Source organism: Natator depressus, chromosome 14 (genome assembly GCF_965152275.1).
Source record: "Natator depressus isolate rNatDep1 chromosome 14, rNatDep2.hap1, whole genome shotgun sequence".
NCBI classification, from domain to species: domain Eukaryota; kingdom Metazoa; phylum Chordata; order Testudines; family Cheloniidae; genus Natator; species Natator depressus.
The window spans coordinates 2,491,705-2,513,378 of record NC_134247.1 but is presented as its reverse complement, the minus strand read 5'-3'; the positions used below and the strand labels follow the sequence as shown (position 1 = coordinate 2,513,378).

The 21,674-nt window shown below is 45.2% G+C and overlaps 1 protein-coding gene across 5 annotated transcripts in view; it reads right to left on the bottom strand.

Annotated features, from left to right (window-relative positions):
- The window catches only part of RPTOR (regulatory associated protein of MTOR complex 1), a 306,196-nt gene that overhangs the window by 70,796 nt on the left and 213,726 nt on the right, over window positions 1-21,674 (bottom strand). For 3 of the 5 annotated variants that reach the window (XM_074970550.1, XM_074970552.1, XM_074970554.1), the window contains 7 exons: window positions 19,482-19,556; window positions 18,063-18,128; window positions 17,189-17,380; window positions 15,730-15,870; window positions 8,073-8,190; window positions 6,436-6,576; window positions 5,784-5,945 (listed from right to left, as the gene is read on the bottom strand). In XM_074970550.1, coding sequence (XP_074826651.1) covers window positions 5,784-5,945; window positions 6,436-6,576; window positions 8,073-8,190; window positions 15,730-15,870; window positions 17,189-17,380; window positions 18,063-18,128; window positions 19,482-19,556 — 895 coding nt within the window. The remainder of the gene's footprint in view (window positions 1-5,783; window positions 5,946-6,435; window positions 6,577-8,072; window positions 8,191-15,729; window positions 15,871-17,188; window positions 17,381-18,062; window positions 18,129-19,481; window positions 19,557-21,674) is intronic. The other 2 variants (XM_074970551.1, XM_074970553.1) reach the window with 1 other exon arrangement.

Sequence of the window (21,674 nt, the reverse complement as noted above, 5' to 3'; positions counted from 1 at the left end):
GCATGGGCTGTCCGATGCTTCGCTAATCCCAGAGGAGACTTGAGGAAAAAGGTTCGTGCCCTTAAGGAGAGACCTCGGGGTCGAGGTAGTTATGAGCACAGTGTACAAAGGGACCTTCAGAGTCCAGCACCACTAACCCACTCCCCGTCTCCCTTACACGTTCGATCACCTGCATGGCTGTGGCCAAGACAACTCAGTTTCAACAAGGGGGGTGGGGTGGGGGGAATATGCTGCTCTACTCCCATACTCCACGGCCCCACTAGCTCCTCATTACACCTGCGCCCTGGCACTCCCAGCACTGCCCCTGCCCATCCCACCAGGCTTTTCCACCTTCTTTACGTAGAGCATGGCTTGTTATGGAACACCCTACAGCATATTTAGTGCATAAAGAAGTGCAATATTGCATAAGTCTATGAGTGGAATTTAGTTTTCACATAATACAGTCAGTATCTTAGTTTACTATTTTATACTTACTAACAATATGGTCATTGCTGTCAGCTAATTACTCATCAGTGTAAATGTGCACTTACAAGGTTTTAAATCAATTGTCTAATTGCAAATTTAAGTCCATTGTCAGTGCTCCCACTCCCAAGATCTGCCCAACTCTGTTCCCTCACTCTCCCATTTGCCTATGGTCTGCCTCCCGCTTCCTCCTCCCAGTCTGATCACAATCACCTCTGACTGTAACTGTTGCTCTAAGCCAGTCCTTTAGGAGGGATTCTGAATGACATGGCATAGTCTCCCCTCCCCATCCAAATTAGATCTTAGAACTCTCCTACTGGAAAACAAAATCCATCTCCAGCATTTTATTGCTCCAAGTTTCTCCTTTCCTCTTTGATGAATGCGTTTGACATTATCTTTCAAGCAATGATCTCCACTTCACCATGAGACACATCTAATGAGGGGCTTTAATCATAGCATTTGGGTAGGAAAAAAAAGTGATCAATCTCATGGCACCCAAAACCAATATCTAATTTCTCCCCTTTTCTATTTAAAGAGGCAAGATTAATGGCTGGTGGATCTGGCTGTGGAAAGGGCTGCAATAGGTTTAGCCTCCACCCCAAACTAGCTGTTGTAACCAAAAATTCTTCCTGGTGCCAGCTTAAGGGCAATGGAAGGCCAGAAACAGATGACTCTTCTGCCCAAAACTATCCAAGAGACAGTCACCTGCCAGAACCCAGCTAATCTTGTGAACTGTACATGCACAGCTCAAGGACTCACTCCTCTTTCCTGGATTGTCCCTCAAAGATATTTGAAGCAAAAATAAGAGGAAAATTTCAATGCTGAGCACCTTGTAGCAAAATGGCACGGGGTGCAAATAAGGACTCTCTAATAAAACATACCGCAATTGAGAAAGAAGCCCCTGAATGCTAATGAATCATAGCTGGATGTATGTCTGAAGAATGTAGAGGACAGAAAGTTAAACTTTAGGCAAAAATGATCTGTATTTCTTAACATTAGCGGCTGTGTTTTTTTAAAATGGATCTGACCTGTTCCTCCAAAAAATCCTTTCTCAAACACCTGGCATGGCCACAGCTATAAAACAAGTCACTATTGCTCCTTCCACCAGCCAGAGGGGCAGGCACTAAAGAGCAATGTCGGGTGTGTTTCCTCAGACAGGGCAGATGCCAAGCAAGGCTCTTGCTTAGTTTATACCCACCTCTCTGAGCCGCACATGGCGTCCATTCTTTGTTGCAGATTAAGGATTTAAGGAAATAACCTGGAAGGAAGATGGACAAAATTGGCTGCCTCTAAAGGGGGCTCAAAAAAGAAAGAGAATGGTGATGTTTTAATAACTGGGCCCACAAATTGACCTGCATTGTAAACTCAACTGTGAGAAGTGAGTGAAAGTTTCTAAAGTGTCACAGTCATAGAATCATAGAAGATTAGGGTTGGAAGAGATCTCACGAGGTCTTCTAGTCCAACCCCCTGCTCAAAGCAGAACTAACACCAACTAAATCATCCCAGCCAAGGCTTTGTCAAGCCTTAAAAACCTCTAAGGATGGAGATTCCACCACCTCCCTAGGTAACCCATTCCAGTGCTTCACCACCCTCCTAGTGAAATAGTGTTTCCTAATATCCAACCTAGACCTTCCCCACTGCAACTTGAGACCATTGCTTCTTGTTCTGTCATCTGCCACCACGGAGAACAGCCTCACTCCATCCTCTTTGGAACGCCCCCTCCTTCAGGTAGTTGAAGGCTGTAATCAAATCCCCCCTCACGCTTCTCTTCTGCAGACAAAATAACCCCAGTTCCCTCAGCCTCTCCTTGTAAATCATGTGTCCCAGCCCCCTAATAATTTTCGTTGCCCTCCACTGGACTCTCTCCAATTTGTCCACATCCCTTCTGTAGTGGGGGGACCAAAACTGGACGCAGTACTCCAGGTGTGGCCTCACCAGTGCTGAATAGAGGGGAATATTCACTTCCCTCAATCTGTTGGCAATGCTCCTACTAATATAGCCAAATATGCCGTTGGCCTTCTAACAGCAAACAATAACCTCTAACAGCAAACATTGATGGGAAAAGGGAGAAAAAAGAGACAAAGACTGAATTAGTCTAAATGAAAAGGTCTACTAATTTAACTCAAGGACCGTGTTAAGATCATGCCTAGTAAACAAGAGAAGTGTGAGACCAGAAATTAATGGACTGAAGTTGGTGTATCAGAAATTAGGCCTAATTGGTGAACAAAATAATGAGGGGATGCGCTATTCCACCCATCTTTCCCTTTTGGTGTCCATAAAAAAGAATTTTGGGGAAAAAATACAGACAAAGAGATGCAAATAGCTAACAAAGATGAGAGGGGGGGAAAGAGGGGGCACAAGTTTCTCCATCATGGCTGCCACCCCCACCATCTGCTGGGACCCTGAACCTTCTTCATGCTAATACCCTGAATGATGTCTGTATAAGACGAGACCAGAGAGAAGGTCTCAGATGACACTAATCTCCACCAGCTCCGATTAAATCCCGAATATCACCTGGGATGAGACACACTGTCACACACACACCTGTTGTGTGTTCTCTTCCTTCCCCACCTTATTTGTTTTCTTTCCTATCCCTCTTCTTTTGCCTTCTGTTTAGTAAGTGTCTGGGTTAGCTGACCAAGGCGGTATATTTTATAACACTGTAGTAAATCTATGGCCAGAGAGGCAGATAAAAGAAATGCCCTGAACAACTCGACACTGGTACAAGTTTGCCAGGGCTTGGAGTAGCTAATAAGACCATCTGCCATGCCTGTGTTTCTCCAGCAGTGAGCTGCAAGGCAAAATGAACACAAGAGACAGATTTTCTGTCTTTGTTGTTCTTTTCTCTTCCCTCTTATGTAAGTTTGGCTTGTGCTGTCTTCTAGGAACAACATCAGCAACACCACCAGCTTCTGCCCATCTCAGCTAACTTCTCCTTTCCCCAGAAAGACAGTTATTACCATGTTTAATACCTACTAAGAGAATATCAAACAAGGGGCTTTTTCCTTTAGAGATTCTACATTTAAAGGGAAAGGGAACAAGGAATGTTGGCAAAGTGAAAGGCTTACTTTGTACTCTATACTTCAATTTCTTTAACTGTTTTTGCTTCTTTTCTGAATCTTTAATAAAAAGTTAAAAGGATTTTTAATAATGTGTTCGCCATGGTATTAAGCAGGCTCAGGTCTCTGTACACCAACCCCCGAACCTTATTTAACAGTATTTAATGCTGGACAGTGAAGGGGTCATGTTCACACCGCTGACTCTTGGGCCCATATATTCCATCTGAATTAACAGTGGTCTCAGCTGGCCTTGTTAGTTCAAGGAGGGACACTACAGGATCAACTTAATCCCTGGCCTGCTGCATGGCAACAGGTCGCCTGAACACGGTGGGCAGAGTTCATGAAATTCTGAAAAAAAACATATTTCTCTTGGGACCTAGCACAGAGCAGCTTGGGAGACTGCAATTCTTTAGCAGAAATGACAAAAACTCCAGCTTTAAACAGGCAAATGCTGAAGGTAATGGGATTCCGTGTAAGTTATGAATTTTAAACACTTCTATAAGCTATGTTGTTTACAGCTGGATATGAGCTCTTCCTGATTGAATATGAATGAGGGAGGCTTTGGAGCATTGCTTTTTGTTTTCTTAAGTTTCCCCTCACTCATCTCCAGCTCATTCCTAGACTCTCTCAACTGCACTGTAAAGCTCTTCTGAGACACAAACCAACCATCAAGCAGGTCACAGCTCCTTCCAGTGGAAAGATAGGTGGGAGAGTCAGCAAGGAAAAGGAGCTAAGGTTTAACCTGTCACAGGGACAGCAGCATTCTAGCGATCCTGTTGTGCCCACTCAGAAGGGACCAGGGTCATTATCTGTTACGTCATGTGACTGGATTGTTCAAGAGTCTAACAAAGATACTTTATTAGGATGGGACAAGATTAATTTTAAACTGTCTCAAGGGCCTGGGGACCCTCCAGTCATCCATTAATGGTCTACAATAGATGTCAATTGATCTGTTTGGTAGCAGGATCCCAGAATATTTCTAGTACTGGAGTGTGGTGTGCAGGGTTTTCATTCACCAATTTGCTACAGGTTATTATTTTTCCATATGACAATGGTGGATAGGGATTTTTTAAAGCTAGGAGAAGATCGTGGACCCACACAACTGACCATAATGAAAGGATACGAGCCTCCCCCATCATTTCTCTGATGTGCATTTTCTCCAGCCCATGGAGCAAGCGTCCATTCCACACACTGGGACCCTTGCATGTTGGCTGGCTGTGCTCTTACCATCCCAGTTTGAAAAGAAGATCAAGAAGATAAGAAGAAGATAAAGAAAAATGTTGCTGTAGCTATCAGACTTGCCTAAAAAAGCCATCAGAAAAATAATCAAAGAACTGAACGAGTTTAGCGCAGAACTTCCAGTTCAGTTTTATACAAAAAATGCCAGACGACATCCAACATGCAAATCAACCATGTGCTGTGGAAATGCAAGTCCATTTCCCTTCCTCCTTCGCTATAGGCACCAACATCTCAACTCTGTAGCATTCGGTGTATTACCAAGAGGGCTGAGGCTCCAGGGCAGAACAGGACTGTTTAGCTTTGGTGCTCTGCAGATCAACAGATGCTGCAGCTGGTGTTTTCCCACCTTTCTTCAGGAGGATGTAGTTGGGGAGGTAATGGATGTAAAGTGATCACCCATGATACTCTTTGTTCAGAGCTCATTTCTGTGAAATGCCAAGCTGTCTTGCCAACTAATTAGGACAAAGCCAGGGTTTTTTCCTTCTCACCCCCCATGTAATAATGTAAAAACGCACTTAGCTGGAAAATCAATTGGGTAAGGCTTCCTCGGAGACTAACAAGGTTTGAAGACTGTGCTGTGTAGCAGACTAAACCCAGCTTACATGAAAAGCAACTGAGGTTAGAAGTCCATGCCACTGAGCCAGATATCAGGTCCATGGAATGAAGAGCCTTCCTATCCATTTCCTAGCCCATGAAGCTGCAGGGGCTGTAAGATTCCAGTAGATGCTACCCTTTTCATGCTCAAGTTCTTAGCAGGAATCCTACCCTTTGTAACACAAGATAGGGTTATGAATACAGAAATGCAGCTATGTCGTTGCTACATCCCATTCCCTGCCCTACCTCCCAAGACCTTCAGGTTAACTCCCGTTCTCCTTTTTTCATACATCCCCACTCAGATAGCATGATTGCACGTACCCATAGGGAAAACCCTTGCTGTTACAATGTGACCTATCTCGAGCCAAAACCAGAGGCGGGTAAAGAAAGTAGGAAATACCAAGGGAAGGTGGAAGAGCCCCTACTCACCGATCAGTGAATTCAACGAGGAGTAGGAGCTCACTCTTCTCATCTTGTCGATGGTCTCAAATGACAGGATATACTCCTCGTTCTCAGGGCTGCCCAAGGTGCTGCTAGCACTGCTGCTTGTGCTGAGATTCCCGGGAGAAAACGCAACAGAGCTGCCAGCTGCTGAAAGGGACGTGAGGAGACACAAACACAAACACTACCAAAAGAACCATTTTTGCTCAAGCATCAGCTGACTGTTATGAACCCTGTGACATTCAACAAGTGAATAGAAATTCCTCTGGTAAAGCAAATCCACCAAGCCCTCTTTCTGAACACTGAACATTTCATTAGAGGGTAAGCATCAAGGCTTCAGTAGTGACTCAGGCTGGTGAAAACCACGTGCATCAGAAGGTGCCCTGGTTGGTCTCCAGTAGCTCAAAGTCAATACTATTGAACAGAGAATTTCAGCCTGTTAGGGTTAAGGTTAAGGGGTTCCCCATATCTCCCCTTGGGGCTGGCAACTGGATACCATGCGAGAACACTTAGCCAGCTCGAGATGCTTTCCACATGAGATTTCACAGCAGGGAAGAACTGGCAAAGGAACAAAATAAAACAAAGTCTCATGTGAGACAAGAGGTAAGAAAAAACGAAAGCATCTTGAAAGCCATCTTACATTCTTCGTTCAAGCTGAGGTTCTGCAGAGACTTGTTCAGGTTCCTAGCCGTGGTGACCGCTCGGATGTTCCCATAGGAGCTGACGGAACGAAGTCTCGGAGTACATGGACCATCTCGCACTGGCGTCAAACTCCCACACTCTGTGTGGACAAGGTTTAGCCATTGTACACGCCATCACAAGAGAAACCGGGGAGCAGCCATCCCACAGCAATGTAGTGTGATCAGTGCAAATGGTTAAAACAATTTAAAACCAACTACTGACAAGAAGGGTGCTCAGTCACGGCAAGCTGTCCTTAAACAAAGAGCAAATTATGATAAAGCGCTGGTATCTTTACTCCCCCTGCCCCAATCCTCTCTGTTCATATAAAGGACAAAGACCAGCACCATGTTTCTTGGGCCGTGGTCCTTACACATCCCATAAGCTAAGCAGGGCCAAGCCTGGTCAGTCCCTGAATGAAAGACAAGAGGAAAAATAGGGGTGTGACAGGCAGTGGTTCTGCTGACCCTTCCCTCCACGCCAATACCGAACTAATGCCCAAACGGGATCCTGGAGGGGACACCTTTCAGAGCCTTACATCTGAATTGCTGATCGCTTCTGCTCACTAACAATCTGGGAACATTTTCCATAATAAAGGATTATTTAATCCTGGTTTTCCTGGCCAAATTTCACTTCATGCCCTGAATACCTGCAATTTCAACTGGAAAAGTCAGGGTTCATTTCCATTCCTAACAGCACTTATGTAATGTTACTGCTGCAGAACAGCTGCTGCATTCCCCTACAGCGATGGGAGCAGGGCTTCCTGAACATCCCGCTGATAAAGTACTTTGGCATCCTTCTGGATGATGAAAAGTGCTATGGAACTGTAAGGGATGATTATTTTCTGCAGCAAAAAGGACAAATGGGGGAAACTAGTTCTCTAATATGATTCACTACTTCAGACGAAGAAGTGATTAATTACTCATTGCGGAAATAGTTCATCTTCTCTTCTGCAAATTCCTGTCGCAACAGTTCTGTTATTCCTGGTGAGTTCCAATTTATTTAATTTCTAAAAAATGAAAGGCCAGCAATAACTTCTCTAGGACCTTCAGTTCCTCAAATGAAGCAAAATACACAAGGAAGAAAGAGATGGGAAAAAATAGCACATCAAGCACCACGGAGCAGGATCACAAACCAAAGGCTTTGGAGCATGCAGCCCCACTGCAGCAGGACATAGCAATATGAAGGTCTTCACGGTCTCCTGTCTGAGTCTCTCAAGTAACAAACAGTTGGACTGGCTCGCTGTAGAACAATGAGGATTCTCCTTGGCAGCATCAATTCAACAGCCTGAGAGCCTCAAGTCCCCTGTTTACCCAACAAGTGCAACATGGGTAACATCAGTGCAAGCTTCACTGCACTGTCTTGACAACCTGCTTTAACCCGCACCTGGAGGAATCTCTTCTCAGGGTAGCAGGGATTTCAGTCTCCGTGACTCCCCGGTGAGCCAGAAGCACATCTCAGTCCTTTCAGAGGGAGATCTCCCTGAGATGCAGTTTGGCACTGTAATGCATTTTACTGCAATCAAATTCCTCAGCTAAGACTCCCAAGCACTATAAGGATCAAAACTGCCCCTGGCCATGAGCAGAGGAAAGGATGTACCTGTGGTAGCTGGAGAGGGCAGAGGATAATTCTTCTCTTCTTCCATAAACTGCAAGGCAACAGTGCAGAAATTGCTCTCATACTGAACCACTAGGTGACTCAAAGCCACCACCAGCTCCTGGGGATAGAAAGCAGAGAGAAACAGACCTTTGATTAGTGTGTGTATGTGTGTGTGTGTGAGAGAGAAAAACAACTGGCTGCAAGGAACATATGTGTCTGAAAGAGGGGAAACAACAGGGCCAATAGGCCATGCCAGAATAATTCACAATATAGAAGAAAGGATACCCAACACCAAAACCCAACAATCAAAGCAGAGGGGATATTAATCACTGAAAATGCAGGGATTCTCTCCTGTCAGGAAAAACAGCCTGTTCCAGGCAGGAACCACTGCCTGTCAAGAAATCTGCCATTAGAAATAAAGCGCATCAGTCAGATGGACCCTTGTCTGCCTGGAACAGAACTCTAGCAAAAATTCAAAGAAGAGTTAGAGGGAAAAAACTCTGATTTAGAATTCCTGTGCTGTGCTTCAACCAAAGTAAAAGGGCTTTTAACGAAGACGTGAGTGTAAATTAGGCTTGTGTGCACCAGGGGAGCACCAATGAGACCAACAGAGTTTGTACAAATTCTACTATAGTTTGTCAAACTGCAATTTATTAAAGAGGAGGTTACTTACTGAACTCGAGGTTCTTCCAGCTGTGCGGCCCTATCAGGATTCCACATATGGGTCCACATGTGCGCCACACGCCCGAGGCTGGAAATTCTTTAAAGCAGTGTCTGTTGGCCCATACATGCGCAGCAGTGCTCCTTGTGCTCTCAACTGAGGGTGTACGAGGCAGTGTGGGGCGACGCCTCTCTAGTTCCTCTTCTTATCACAAATCCAACAGGATCCAGCACAGAGGGGACGAAGGGTGGGTAGTGGAATACAGATAGGGAGCACACATCTTGAAGAAACTCCAGTTAACATAACCTCCACTTCTTCGAGGGATGGTCCCTATATATATTCCACACATAGATGATTGGCAAGCAGTGCTCAGCCTGGAAGTGGGTGTGAGGAAGCTGGTAGCAAAGATGCTTGAAATACTGCTGATCCCACCGCCGCATCCTCAGCCAAGACATGAACTAGAGTGCAGTGCATCACTAATGTGTGGGTAGAACTCCATGGGGACACTCTGCAGATGTCCTGCAGCAGAATGGCTCATAGGGATGCTGTGGAGGCAGCTTGGGCTCACGTGGAGGGAGCTGTGACACCCGCTGGGGGAGGACTGTTTTCTTTATACGTTATGCAACGAAGCGAAGGAGGATACAATTCCGACTCAGGCCATGTGTTGCCAAGAAGGAACTGGAGAGGTGTCGACCTGCGCTTTCTCTTATACCCTCGGTCAGGAGCACCAGGAGAGCTATGGTGCATGTGCGGGCCAATGGACACTGCTTTGAAGAATTTCCGGACTCTCACGCATGCATACCAACATGGGGAATATACAGAGGGACTATCACTCGAAGGAGGACATGGCAGCTATAACTTGCTTAGTTCATCCAGAGCATATTCTACAACTGCCTCTTCCAATAGAAACTACCGCAGAGGACAAAATATGCTTTTAGAAGGGCACAAATCTCTCCTCAGATGCTTCTCTCTCATGGAAAGCAAGGGTATCACTTGTGTCCCTCTGTGGGTATTGTGACAGGGTCGGGCCAGATGGCTACAGGAGAGTAATAGAAAGCAGATAAATTAGCCCCAGGTTAAGTAGGTCCCTTTTCCCTGGGTAAGGTAACAGGGAAAGTTCCAGAACAATCAGGAACCTTCTGGAGACAATTAAGACAGGCTGATTAGAACACCTGCAGCCAATCAAGAAGCTGCTAGAATCAATTAAGGCAGGCTAATCAGGGCAGCTGGGTTTAAAAAGGAGCTCACTTCAGTTTGTGGTGTGCGTGTGAGGAGCTGGGAGCAAGAGGCACTAGGAGCTGAGAATGAGAACGCAGACTGTTGGAGGACTGAGGAGTACAAGCATTATCAGACACCAGGAGGAAGGTCCTATGGTGAGGATAAAAAGATGTTCGGAGGAGGCCATGGGGAAGTATCCCAGGGAGTTGTAGCTGTCGCACAGCTGTTCCAGGAGGCACTCTAGACAGCTGCATTCCACAGGGCCCTGGGCTGGAACCCGGAGTAGAGGGCGGGCCCGGGTTCCCCCCAAACCTCCCAACTCCTGGTCAGACACAGGAGGAGTTGACCTGGACTGTGGGTTCACAAAAATGGCCATACTGAGGGCTGTGGTGAAGCTCCAAGGCAAGCAAATCCACCAATAAGCGCAAGACCCACCAAGGTAGAGGAGGAACTTTGTCACAGTATGTCTACACTGCAACATAAGCCCAGAGTTAGTGGGACTTGAGTTAGCTGACCCGTGTTAGGGAACCCTAGGCTTGAGTGTCTACATTGTATTTTAACCCTATGTTAAGACTCTTCTAACCCATGCTTGAACCTAGGGCTCTGGCGTTCACACTGCAGTCAAAGTAGCCATAACCCAGAGTCCCTAGTTCTCCCTCTACCTCCTGCCCTGCCCTGCTCTAGCCCTGGGACCATGATGCACTGTGGGAAAACCTGACTGCCTGCCCTGCATGTTACCAGGAAGCAGCTAGCTTTGCAAAAGGCTTGATTGGTTTGGTCTCCATTGTAAACCCAGGAGGCTCTCTGACTGCATACTTGCAGATTGGTGATCAGAACAGAATGGGTTAACACTGACCATTTACAAAGTTGGGGTGGCTTCTGTTTTCAATAGAGTGGACTGCAGATTGTTGGGATGGAGGGGACTAAGGAAATTGTCCCGTGGAATTATGAAATAATTCCAGCTGATTCCCAGGACCGGAGTCAAGTGGGGCTACGTCTACACTGCAAAGCAATAGGGCTCGGATCCTGGGTCCCAGCTTAACTCGAGCTCGGACTCTCCAGCCCAGCAGGGTCCTGGGACCCAGGGTTCGAGCCCTGGCTTAGTGCAATTGCAGTGTACGCGCAAGGGGGGTTAGGCTCAAGCCCGGGCTCAGGCACAGGCCTGCACTGCAGCGTAGACACGTGCTGTATTTCAGAGATGCTAATCTCTGGTGATGAAAGTCCTGTAAATGACGCAGGTGGACAGAGGCATCCTTCCAGTGAGAGCCTGCTGTTAGAGCAAAGCCATGCTGAACTCTGAGCAGAAGAGTGAAGTATCTGACAGTTAAAGCAATGCTAGATTGACAGACCCCAAATAAGCCTGCATACAAAGAAATAAAGAAAATCCAGGGTTCTTCTGATTCTCTTCCGTTTTCCTGCTCCTAACATCAAAGGCTCCCACAAGAAAAACAAACAAACCCAAAACAACCCAGCTTCTCAGTGAGGTCACTCGCCAACAAGACTCAGGGTCTTTACTTCCTTTGAGGCAGCTCAGATCTCAAAAACAGGCAGGGTATGGAGTTATACAAGAATCTGTTCTCCTAATGCTTCTAAAGTCAGGAATCTTGTATATGTCAGTCCTCAGCCTGCTGAACCGCCAGACAGTGTTGTGTAGAACTCCTCTCAACCTGACCTATGCTGATACAGGAAGCTTATTGACAGATCCAGCATGCACATCTCTCTCTCTAGAGCAGTAAGAATATACAAAATCCCCTCTTAACTCTCCCTCCCTCCGCCCAACCCAACAAACCAATGGCACAGATGGCAGAGTTAGCAAATTTCCTCTACTCTGAGCTAACATGGTGGGAAATAGCCTCTCTTCTGTGAGCATCTTTTTATCGTTTACAAATAAGGCAGAATAAAGCCCCTGTGAAACTAGCATCTGTCACCTTGAGTGCGGATGAGGGCACTTTTTAATACTTGGTTTGGAGAAGCATTGATTTTTTCCTTCACTTCAGTGCCAAGATCTGAAGAAAGCCAGAGCGCTTAGTTTCAAAATGAATTCTTCATAACAAAAGGTCTTTTATTCCTGGCCAGGCTCCCCTACTCTTTGATTCAGCCTGATATTGTCAAACTGATGTACTGTCACAGAAAGAACAGAACTGGAGTCTTGTACACAGCTCCCTTCTCTCACGTACAAGCTGCCACCTGCCCACTTGGAGTGAAATAATGAATTGTGCAGAGGAGCAGGACTCCTGCTCTTCATGGCAAAGGCCAAACCACTATTTGTTCATGTGTGACTTGCTGGAAGGAGCTGGATTCCTGCTGCCCGTGCTACACTCACTCTAAACTCAGCTAGAGAGACTCCAATAGGCTGCCAAGGCCATGGTTGAACTGCCATCATGAAGGACGTTGGAACTTGAGTCCCAAACTCGGAAGCATTGTCAGCCCAGGCAAGAAAACAAGGCTTGTATTCATCTACTAGGACCAATGCCGGCTACGTTAGGGGTGATGCTGTGGGTATGATAAGGGACCCCGCTTAATTCTCTCTGGCTCAATGGCTGCAACATGGGAGCCTTAGAGAGGAGGAGAGGAAGTGGACACCAAAACTTAGACCCTCTCTTAGGTATTGTGGTGTTAGGCCCCTTAGAAACACCAGACAGACAGACCAACTGACTGGCTGGAGAGCTGTGGTCTGTTGCTAACACCAGTTTGGCAGCCTAAATCTCCAAAAGAGAGATCTATGTATTCCAAAGACTGTGCACACTGAAAAACAGTTACACCAATGAATAAACTGAAGCATAAGATGTTGGTGGAATAAGGCCACAGATTTAACCTCTCATTGCTAGCTCAACACAGCCCCTGTTGTGCAACTAATATTCCAGCTAAATAAACAGGAAGTTTGGATAGGTCTGGAATGATTGAGCAGCTGCTGGCAAGTGAATCCTGCCAGGAACAATTTGGCAGTGTCTGGCAGGTGGGTTCTGCCTGGAACAATCCAGACGCCCAGCAAGCAGTTAACGTGCTTTTGTTGTATAATGGAGGGTCAGAACACGTGAACTCCAGGAGACTAAGGAATTACTGCTCAATCAGAGTATATTATTCCTCCTTGTGGTTTTTGAAAGCAACAAGGTCTCTTTACTGAATGGAGCTGTCATGTTCTCTCCACTGCACTCCCAGGCCCTCTCTTCTTCCTCCCATAGGGCTGCCATACACTTTATGCTTCCAGTAACAAATTAATATTTAATATTTAATTTAAAACCAAAAGTCCTGTAATGTAAAACTTTGCTGTCAAAACAGTAACAAACAGCAGAGCATTCCAGGGACAGAATACAGCTCTTCTTTCTAGAGGAAGTCACAAAATCAGACAGAAATCTCAAGAGTCAGGATTCTGGATAAAGACATCAAAGTGCATACTCTTCTTTCCCTGCCCCCATTCCTGCATGGATTTTAAACTCAAAGAACCAGCATACAAACAAGTTCACTAACCTCTGACAGATTTATTCCTGGTTCAGGCATTGGCTTCAGGGAAGGGGTAGGTGAACTGGTCTCAGTGGTCCATTGGTAAACAGCAAATATACTGTGGTCTGAACTATCCTGTTTTAATATATGGTCTTTTTTATTACTTGGTGATTATGTTATACAATATGTTTTATGTACCATGTACATTTCTGTTTCAAGGGGATTCCTCATGCTGTACAGCAAATGAAATGCCGTGCCTATTAAAATCCAGCCTTGAGACTCCGCAGAGCCGCAGCATTAGAAATGGTATTTCCTGACATTCAGGGCAGATGGCAAATGGCATTAGTGCTTCATTGTGACAGCCCTGGGACTCCGAACGCTGAAGCGCTCCCAGAGGCTTGTGTCTACAGTCTAGTGAGCTGCCAATGGCCAGCACTTCGGTGGCTCTCAGCGTTCCAAACCATGCTCCCCATGCCAGCTTCACTTTATTGTCTGCAGAACATGGAAAGCAGCACAACATTACAGTGGAACCTCAGAGTTACAAACACCCTGGCAATGGAAATTGTTCGTAACTCCGAACAAAACGTTCTGGTGGTTCTTTCAAAAGTTTACAACTGAACATTGGCTTCATTCAGCTTTGAAACTTTATTATGCAGAAGAAAAATGCTGCTTTCCCTTTTTTAGTAGTTTATGTTTAACACAGCACTGAACTGTATTTGTTTTTTGTTCTGTTTTTTGGTCTCGGCTGCTGCCTGACTGCGTACTTCTGGTTCCAGAGGAGGGGTGTGGTTGACTAGTCAGTTTGTAACTCTGGTGTTCGTAACTCTGAGGTTCAACTATATTCTGCATGCCAGCAGCACAGAGCAGAGAGGAGACTGACCTTTACAAAAACCTCACAGGAAATGAAACCAGAAAATCATCGACACAAAAGGCCTTGGCATTCTGAAACCCATGATGCACAGAGAGTCTGTACCACCAGCAGAAGCACACGAATAGCTATGACACACCAGAACCATTTGCAGGAAGCCATTGGGCAGCCAAGCTCCTCATTAGGTTCTGGGCAATAACCCTTTCGTAGCTTGTTTCTTAACATTGCAAGCAGGGATAGGAGAGAGAAATACATATAGTCAGCAGAAGACTGAACTCTCCATTGTTTAAAGGAATTTTTAATTAAGAGATTTGGAGAAATCGATGCTGCTCCATTGGGACAGTGGGATCCATTTGTAGATGAGGCAGCTTTTGCTGCCAGAGTCTCACATATGCTAAAGGAAACTCTTCTCAGCAGTTTCTCTGAGGGCAAGAGATTAAAACAAGGGAAAACCAATCAGAAGAGGTCATCTGGGACCAAGAGAGCGAGTACACTGTGTCATCAATTTCACAAGGCAAGGATTCCATTACAAATGAGAGAGGAGAGTCCAACTGACGCAGGCAATTTTGTTTCTGAGGGCATGTGCGCATGGGGATTTGAGTATGAGCTATAAAACCAAGGGACAACTCCAACGCAGATGAGAAAGCACACCAGCCTGCTGAAATGACTCCTGATAGAAAACCCTGCTCCACCAGCAATGGCCAATCACAACACTGCTCCACAGGGTTTCCTACAGAAGGTGGCAGCTGCATATTTTTCACCCTCTCACAGCCCAACCCCTAAAACCTTACTCGCCCATTAAAAGTTACTCCGTGATAAGCTTACAGAAAAAATGACATGTTTGTAAACAGAAAGTGTATTTTACTGTTGGTGGGACAACTTGACCAATTGTTGGTCTTCCCCTACCTGATCCTAAAACCCACAGGGACCCCTGTGCTTCCTCGCTTAAAGGCCAATTACAGAAAAACAACTCTGCAAAGCTATCATATTCTACAGCTTTGAGCGTGCAGTCATAGTAGTCAACAGGCTGAACAAATCCCCTGGGCTAGGAGCAGAGCCATAACTAGGCATTTTAGCGCCCAGGCCAAGCAAGCATATGTGTGTCCCCTACCATTTTTTTTCATCATTTTTTCCACTCCCGTGGCTTTGCGCCCTGGGCAGCTGTCTGCTCACCCGGCCCTGGTTACAGCCCTGGCCAGCAGCTATCACTTTACGGTGCTCTTTTCCCCGAGTATAACCATGTTTGTGTGTTGTCTCTGGGCAGGAAGTAAGCATCGATATTAGCTGACAAGGGACAGAGAGCTTGAACAAATGCTTCCAGATTAATCAAATCCGTGAATGCCTAGGAAGAAATCCACTGTACAAAGAGTCTGCTTCCCCAGCAACACACACAATTGACCCTTCTTGGCATTACTGTGAAGGCCACCAGCATTAATCCTCCTCACTTCCTTATGTCCCTCCTGCTGTACCTTTCTAACCACGGGGCTCCCGTCGTTGATGAGCTGTGCCAGCATCATGGCCACATTGTGATCAATGGTGGTGGAGTGATCGGTCCGCTCAGCCGAGTTGCCCACAAATGTGCCCAGTGCAAAGACTGCAGCACAGCGAACCTGCGAGAGACAAAATAAAAAATCACCATTGGTTTCCTACCTGGTCCTAGCCTTGAACTACCCGGTGTGATCTCTTATTCTGCCAACTCGGATCTCTACAAAGCCAGGCTACTGTGTTGGGTAAACGGCAGCGGCTGGATAGAAGCCCAAAGACCGGAAAGACAAACAGATATAGGGGCACTGCCAAGTTTTATCCTGGTGCAATTCTAAACATTCATGTGTGCAGAAGTGTGTATTATTCCCTGGAATGTCAGGTGGCTTTCCCTTTGGTGATTTTTCAATGGGCACTGTCAAGAACCTTCTGTTTAATAGCATAAAGATGAATAAGAAATTGTCATTGAGGGCCCTAGGTCCCCTTTACACTAGAGAGCTCTAAAGCCTTCACCTATCTGATATGGGCACATGGAAAGGGAGCAGACGACTTAAAAATGGAAGCGGGTCAGCCACACCCTGCACAGGCCCAGGGTCTGGGATCAAGCGTGGTCCTTTACTCTCTGCCTTGGCAGAGACTGGGAATGCTACGGAGGCAGCAGAATCAGCCTCCGGAGCACGTGCCTCCTAACTCAGCAAGGTATCTGCTCTGGCTGATTGACAAGAGAAGCTGATGGCCTTGAGGACGCTTCACCCGATCCTTTGCATGACAATTACCTGCCGGTTGGGAAAAACCTGGGGAAAAGGAAAGGAGGCTGTGGGTGCCCAGATTGGGAAGTGTTAAATCACTAAAAGAAGAAAAGCTAAACTTTAATAACTTCACAATGATATTGCCCTTTATCTCCAGCTTACTTCTCCCAGTTGGAATATAATTTCACTGGGGTCTCATAGGGTCTGTCAATCACAATGTTGGTTGGCACAAGATTCTCTTCTTTCTTGAACAGTATTTTCATAATGGTGAAACATGCATTCCATTTAAATTGCATTTTTTCACCCACCAGGTTGAGAACGGTTCTCAGATTTAGACAAAACAGATCAGAGAACTTGTTGAAATACACAGTGAGTTGTGGTAACACAGTTTTGAAGGACTTCTGACACAGGAGTGAGCAAACAAATGTGGAGCTTGTATAAACCCTGGATTTAAAGTCATCACACTGAAAACCCCCTTTCATGGACTATATAATCCTTTGCATTTATTCTGCTTTTCCAGACCTTGCATGGCTTAAGCACCTTTCCTGCAGAAAAAAGGGAAAGCTATTTTGTTTTTAACCAGACACCTATCAATTCATGAGACTTCTTGACAATACTGATTTTTAAATTGCTTTATAGTCCTCACTCAAAAGGGCTCCAGCCCAACTGGTATATATGTCTACACTTAAAACATTACCTCTGGGATGGGGTCTGAGAGGAGACTGTAGAGCTTCTCATGGGCACTGTCTCTCACGCCACACCACCGTGCGGAATCAAAATTCTGCCAGATACGTCCTAAACAAATAGCCACCCACTGGCGCAGTAGAGGGTGCGGATCATTTAACTGCTCCAGGCAGATGGCAATCAAGTTTCCTTGAAGGCAGGCTTCCTAAAATATAGTTCAGTGCAATTCATTTAGACAGGCAGCTTCCCCTCTCAGCATTAAACAACAAGATGATTTTGAGAGAGGGGACAGACGCAATGTAGAGAACAGAATTATTCCGTGGTTAGATACTGGTTTTGTTGCAACATTTTATTGGAGATGCTTTGCACAAGTGCTCCATGAGGAGTCTTGGGAGGTCAGCTGTGTGCTCTTACAGCCAGCCAAGCAACTGTTAATGTCACAATTGCTTCCTGAATGCAGTAACTTGCTTTTTTCCTCATTGGCAATACTCCTTGCACCTGTCAGAGCCCCATGATTTATGGCTCATAGCACTTTCCTGGCTTTAAACCCCTTCCCAAGACCCACATCACGGCCATCATGCTTGCAGCTGACGAGAACCGTGCAGGATTCCTTTAATAATGTGTCAGTGTATTGCCTGCAGAGGATGCTGTTCAGCGACGTGTGTCCTTAACCCATATGTCCAGGGGCTGTGCACGTACTACCTCTGTAGCACTTCCAGGAGATTTTTGTTTAAATCCAAGAAAAACAGGAAATCACCCTCCCCCTGCAACTTCCCAGTTCTGTAGTAAGCTCTGATGCATTTCAGTTGGTGTCACCTCAAAGCAAAGTCATGGTACAGAGAAAGGCTCAGGAGAAGCATTGTAAAGATCAAGACCCTGGGACTCACCTGCCCTGTGTTGTAGCTGTTGACGATCACAGCCAGAATGAAAGCAGTCATAGTCCTGTGTTCAGCCTTAAAAACAAAACCACCCACAACTAATTTTTATCTTTAAACAGGACAGAAAACAACTGTATGCTGCACTGTTTGAAAGAAGAGAGACTATCCTGGCCTTCTTGCCTTGTTTGATGTGAATTTCCTGAAACTTTGACAATTCAGGAATCTAAAAAACTTACAATTGTGTTTTGGAGTTGCTTAATGACAAGAGGCTGGAACAGGCCATGAAACTTGCCCCCCTCCTTCCTCTGAGAACAGGAAGGATGGCTGGCCTGCTTGGCTGTGGCTCTATTGAGAGGCTGTGATTTTAATCAGGTTTCAGAGTAGCAGCCGGGTTAGTCTGTATCCGCAAAAAGAAAAGGAGGACTTGTGGCACCTTAGAGACTACCAAATTTATTTAAGGTGCCACAAGTACTCCTTTTATTTTTGTGATTTTAATCATAATTCTAACAGAAAACAGCCTGACATGTAGAAAGGAGGGCAGCCAGAGACCCAAGGATTTCTAGAATACTTTCACAACTTAAAAAAAATGTAATTGTGTATTCCTGGGATTTTATAAACATACCTTCCCAGCAAACCCAATACAAGACAAACATCCTCTCCCCCCGCCCCAAAAAAGTCTAGACATTTCCTGCTGTCCGACGTGTCTGGAGTTGCAGCTCTGAAATGCCTGACTTGGTTATGTCGTCAGGCAGACAACATGGCCACTTCATGTTTCATCTTTAAGTGAAATAAACAGACCATTTAAAAGAAATAATTTGCAGCAATCCATTATATTTTACATTGGGTTGAGTGACTGGGAACTATTCTGTATTCCATTGTATTTTTCATTTACATTCAGGATTTAAAAAGCATTAGTGCAGAAAAGGCCAGTGCCCTATTTAGTTCATGTTTGTCACAGCTGTGTGCTTTTATCACTAGAGAAATTGGGGGAGAAAGAGTCCCTAATGGATACTGCTAGAGGGCTATCCTGCTGTAGGATGACACTAAACAGAATACCAGTAAAGGTAGTTACAGAAGGTACCATGAAATTAGACAGCATTTATCAGAGCACCTGCAGTTCCCATTTCAGAGCAGATGAAATGAATATCAAGAAAAGTAAAATAATCTAAGTCTAAATCCTTTTAATGAATTGGCTTTGCAAACTTATTTGGTCCGTAAGTGCTTCTGATGGGGCTCTATATTATTAATTTCCCCTGTGGCCAACTAGGCCGCCCATCTGTGCCATTCCTCAAGAGGGCAGTTGGTGTCACTGGGAGTGACATGACCCTGTCCCCACCAACAGTACCAACCACATCATAACAGCAGCATAAAAGCCAAGACGACCTAAGCAAGATTTAAATAAGCCTGAAACAGACTATTTGTCCTTACTGGCATGTAGGGATCTGCCAAGACCGAAAGGAAATATTTGTGACCGTTGTCCTTCACGAGGTCAGCTTGGCATGACTGAAAAACGAGACAGGGAGAAGGAAAAACAATGAGTACAATAACCTGGAGATAACTTCTTTTTGCCTGCAATGATTTATGAATATTTCATGTCTTAATCATTTTTCTCAATCCCAATTTTCATTTGAGAAACAAAAGTCAGAGCAAATTTCCCTGTCAGGACTGCAGCCAAACACTCTTTGGAATGAAGAGGTGACCAGGGCCTTGTGTTATTTAAAGCAAATGGTTCCACTGCATGTTGGCATCCGAAAGGAATACAAACTGCAAAGTTGCCCTCTGGTTCTTCAGAGCACCCTAGAAAGAGGCAACATTCAAACCCCCTTTGTTCCATGGCATACCTTCACCATGGTAGTTACGAGCCACTAAAGGGAAAACAAGAAGAATTTGATAAATCAGATTTCTGACATTTACAAAACCAAAATAAAATTACATATTTCAAAAGTCTCTTATCTAATTCTCCACCTGGTTTGCTGATGGCTGCTGTCCAAGCCTGGGAAGAACAAGAGCTGAATTTCTCTCTGCAGATCAGATGTTTTGGTAACTTCTACGCATCACCCCCTGCACATAAAGCTAAATATTCATCTGCACGGCCAGTCTAAGTCCTGGACAAATGCCTAGAGGTTCCCAGACATTGAGAAGCTCATCATCTCAAAGCACATCATCTTCACAAACTACCTACCCAGACTGGGAGGAAGGGTTGTGTGTTAGTTTTCTGTCTGTTTTTAGTGTTCCTGACTGGCAAGCATATCACATGCAGATGTTGTGCAAGCTCTCTCCACACATCTCTCCCCAAGCACGCCAAATCTTAACCTGTAATATCTCTGATTTTCCAATCCTGTATTTCTAATGAGCAAAGACTGTTAATAATGACACCCTGTTTGGTGGCTTGGAATTGTGAATAAATGTCCATAAGGAACTGTATTGTTCAGGTGAAAGTACTGCTCCCGAAAGGTGCAAGGATGACAATCCTGGAGACTGAAGTTCCCACTCAGCACACTGCATGTTTCCCCTACACTGACCTGTATCAATGAGTTTCCACTCTGATTGAGAGATGATCTCTGAGGCGTGGGGGACTGTCCATTCTTTTTGGCCTATTCAATCCTGGGGCTGGAACACAGTTTGGGAACATCATTTACTCTCATCTCCATAGGCAAGACCAAACTATGTGACAAAAAATGCTTGGCAGATGAACCTTGCCATCTTTTTCACCAGCACAATATGCAGAAATCAGGGCACCAAGGAAGAGTATTACAGGAGAAGCAGGCAGCCTGGATTCAAAGAGTGATAATCATCACCAGGATCCTCTTCTCAGGGCTCCCTTTTTGCTAGCATGATATCTCAGGCTCCAGTCTGACATATTAAGGTCAGAGCACAAGAATACATAGCACTAAAGTGACAATTTTGGGTGGAAAACCTGACTTTGCTTTTAACTCCCTTTGTGGTTGGGATTCTGCTGTATGCTTCATGCCAGAGACAGTGTCATGTATTTTTAATCAGGAATGGAGGACTATGGAGGAAAAATAATTGTTGAAAGGAGGGGGCTGGAAAGACAAAGATGCAAGAGAATATTTCATTACCGAAGCAAGAAAAGATGCGGTTTGCAGCAGACTAAAGAAGAGAGGGAACGAAACAATGTCAGTTTGCAGCTACCAGAGGCGTGCCTGGATTTTGCTGGTAACGCTGTGCAAAAGGAGAGCTGGTTTTCTTCTTCCCAACGTTTTTAGCTTTCTTCATATCTTTGCCCCTTAGAAAAACAAAGCTGTCTCAAACCAGCGTGCAGGCAAATAGATGCCCACTAAGACAAGACTGCCCATCTTTCACTGCATCCCAGCGGGCTGCCAGCACCAGCCAATCACCTGAGGCCAGAGGGAGGAAAGCAGATCATGTAACTCCAGAATAGCTTTAAACCTACACTTTGCTAATATGTTCTCTCTGCAGTGCCTGAGAACAATATTAATATTCAGTGTCAATAACATCTCCCTACTTTGCATCTTGTACTTGTGAATAATAAAGGCACATGAACAAAACGTGCTGTAGGGTAGATGGGAAAGGTTAAAGATTTCCAATGATCGGGGAAGGACTAGAGCACAAAAAATGTGTAGCTGTGTAAAATTATCC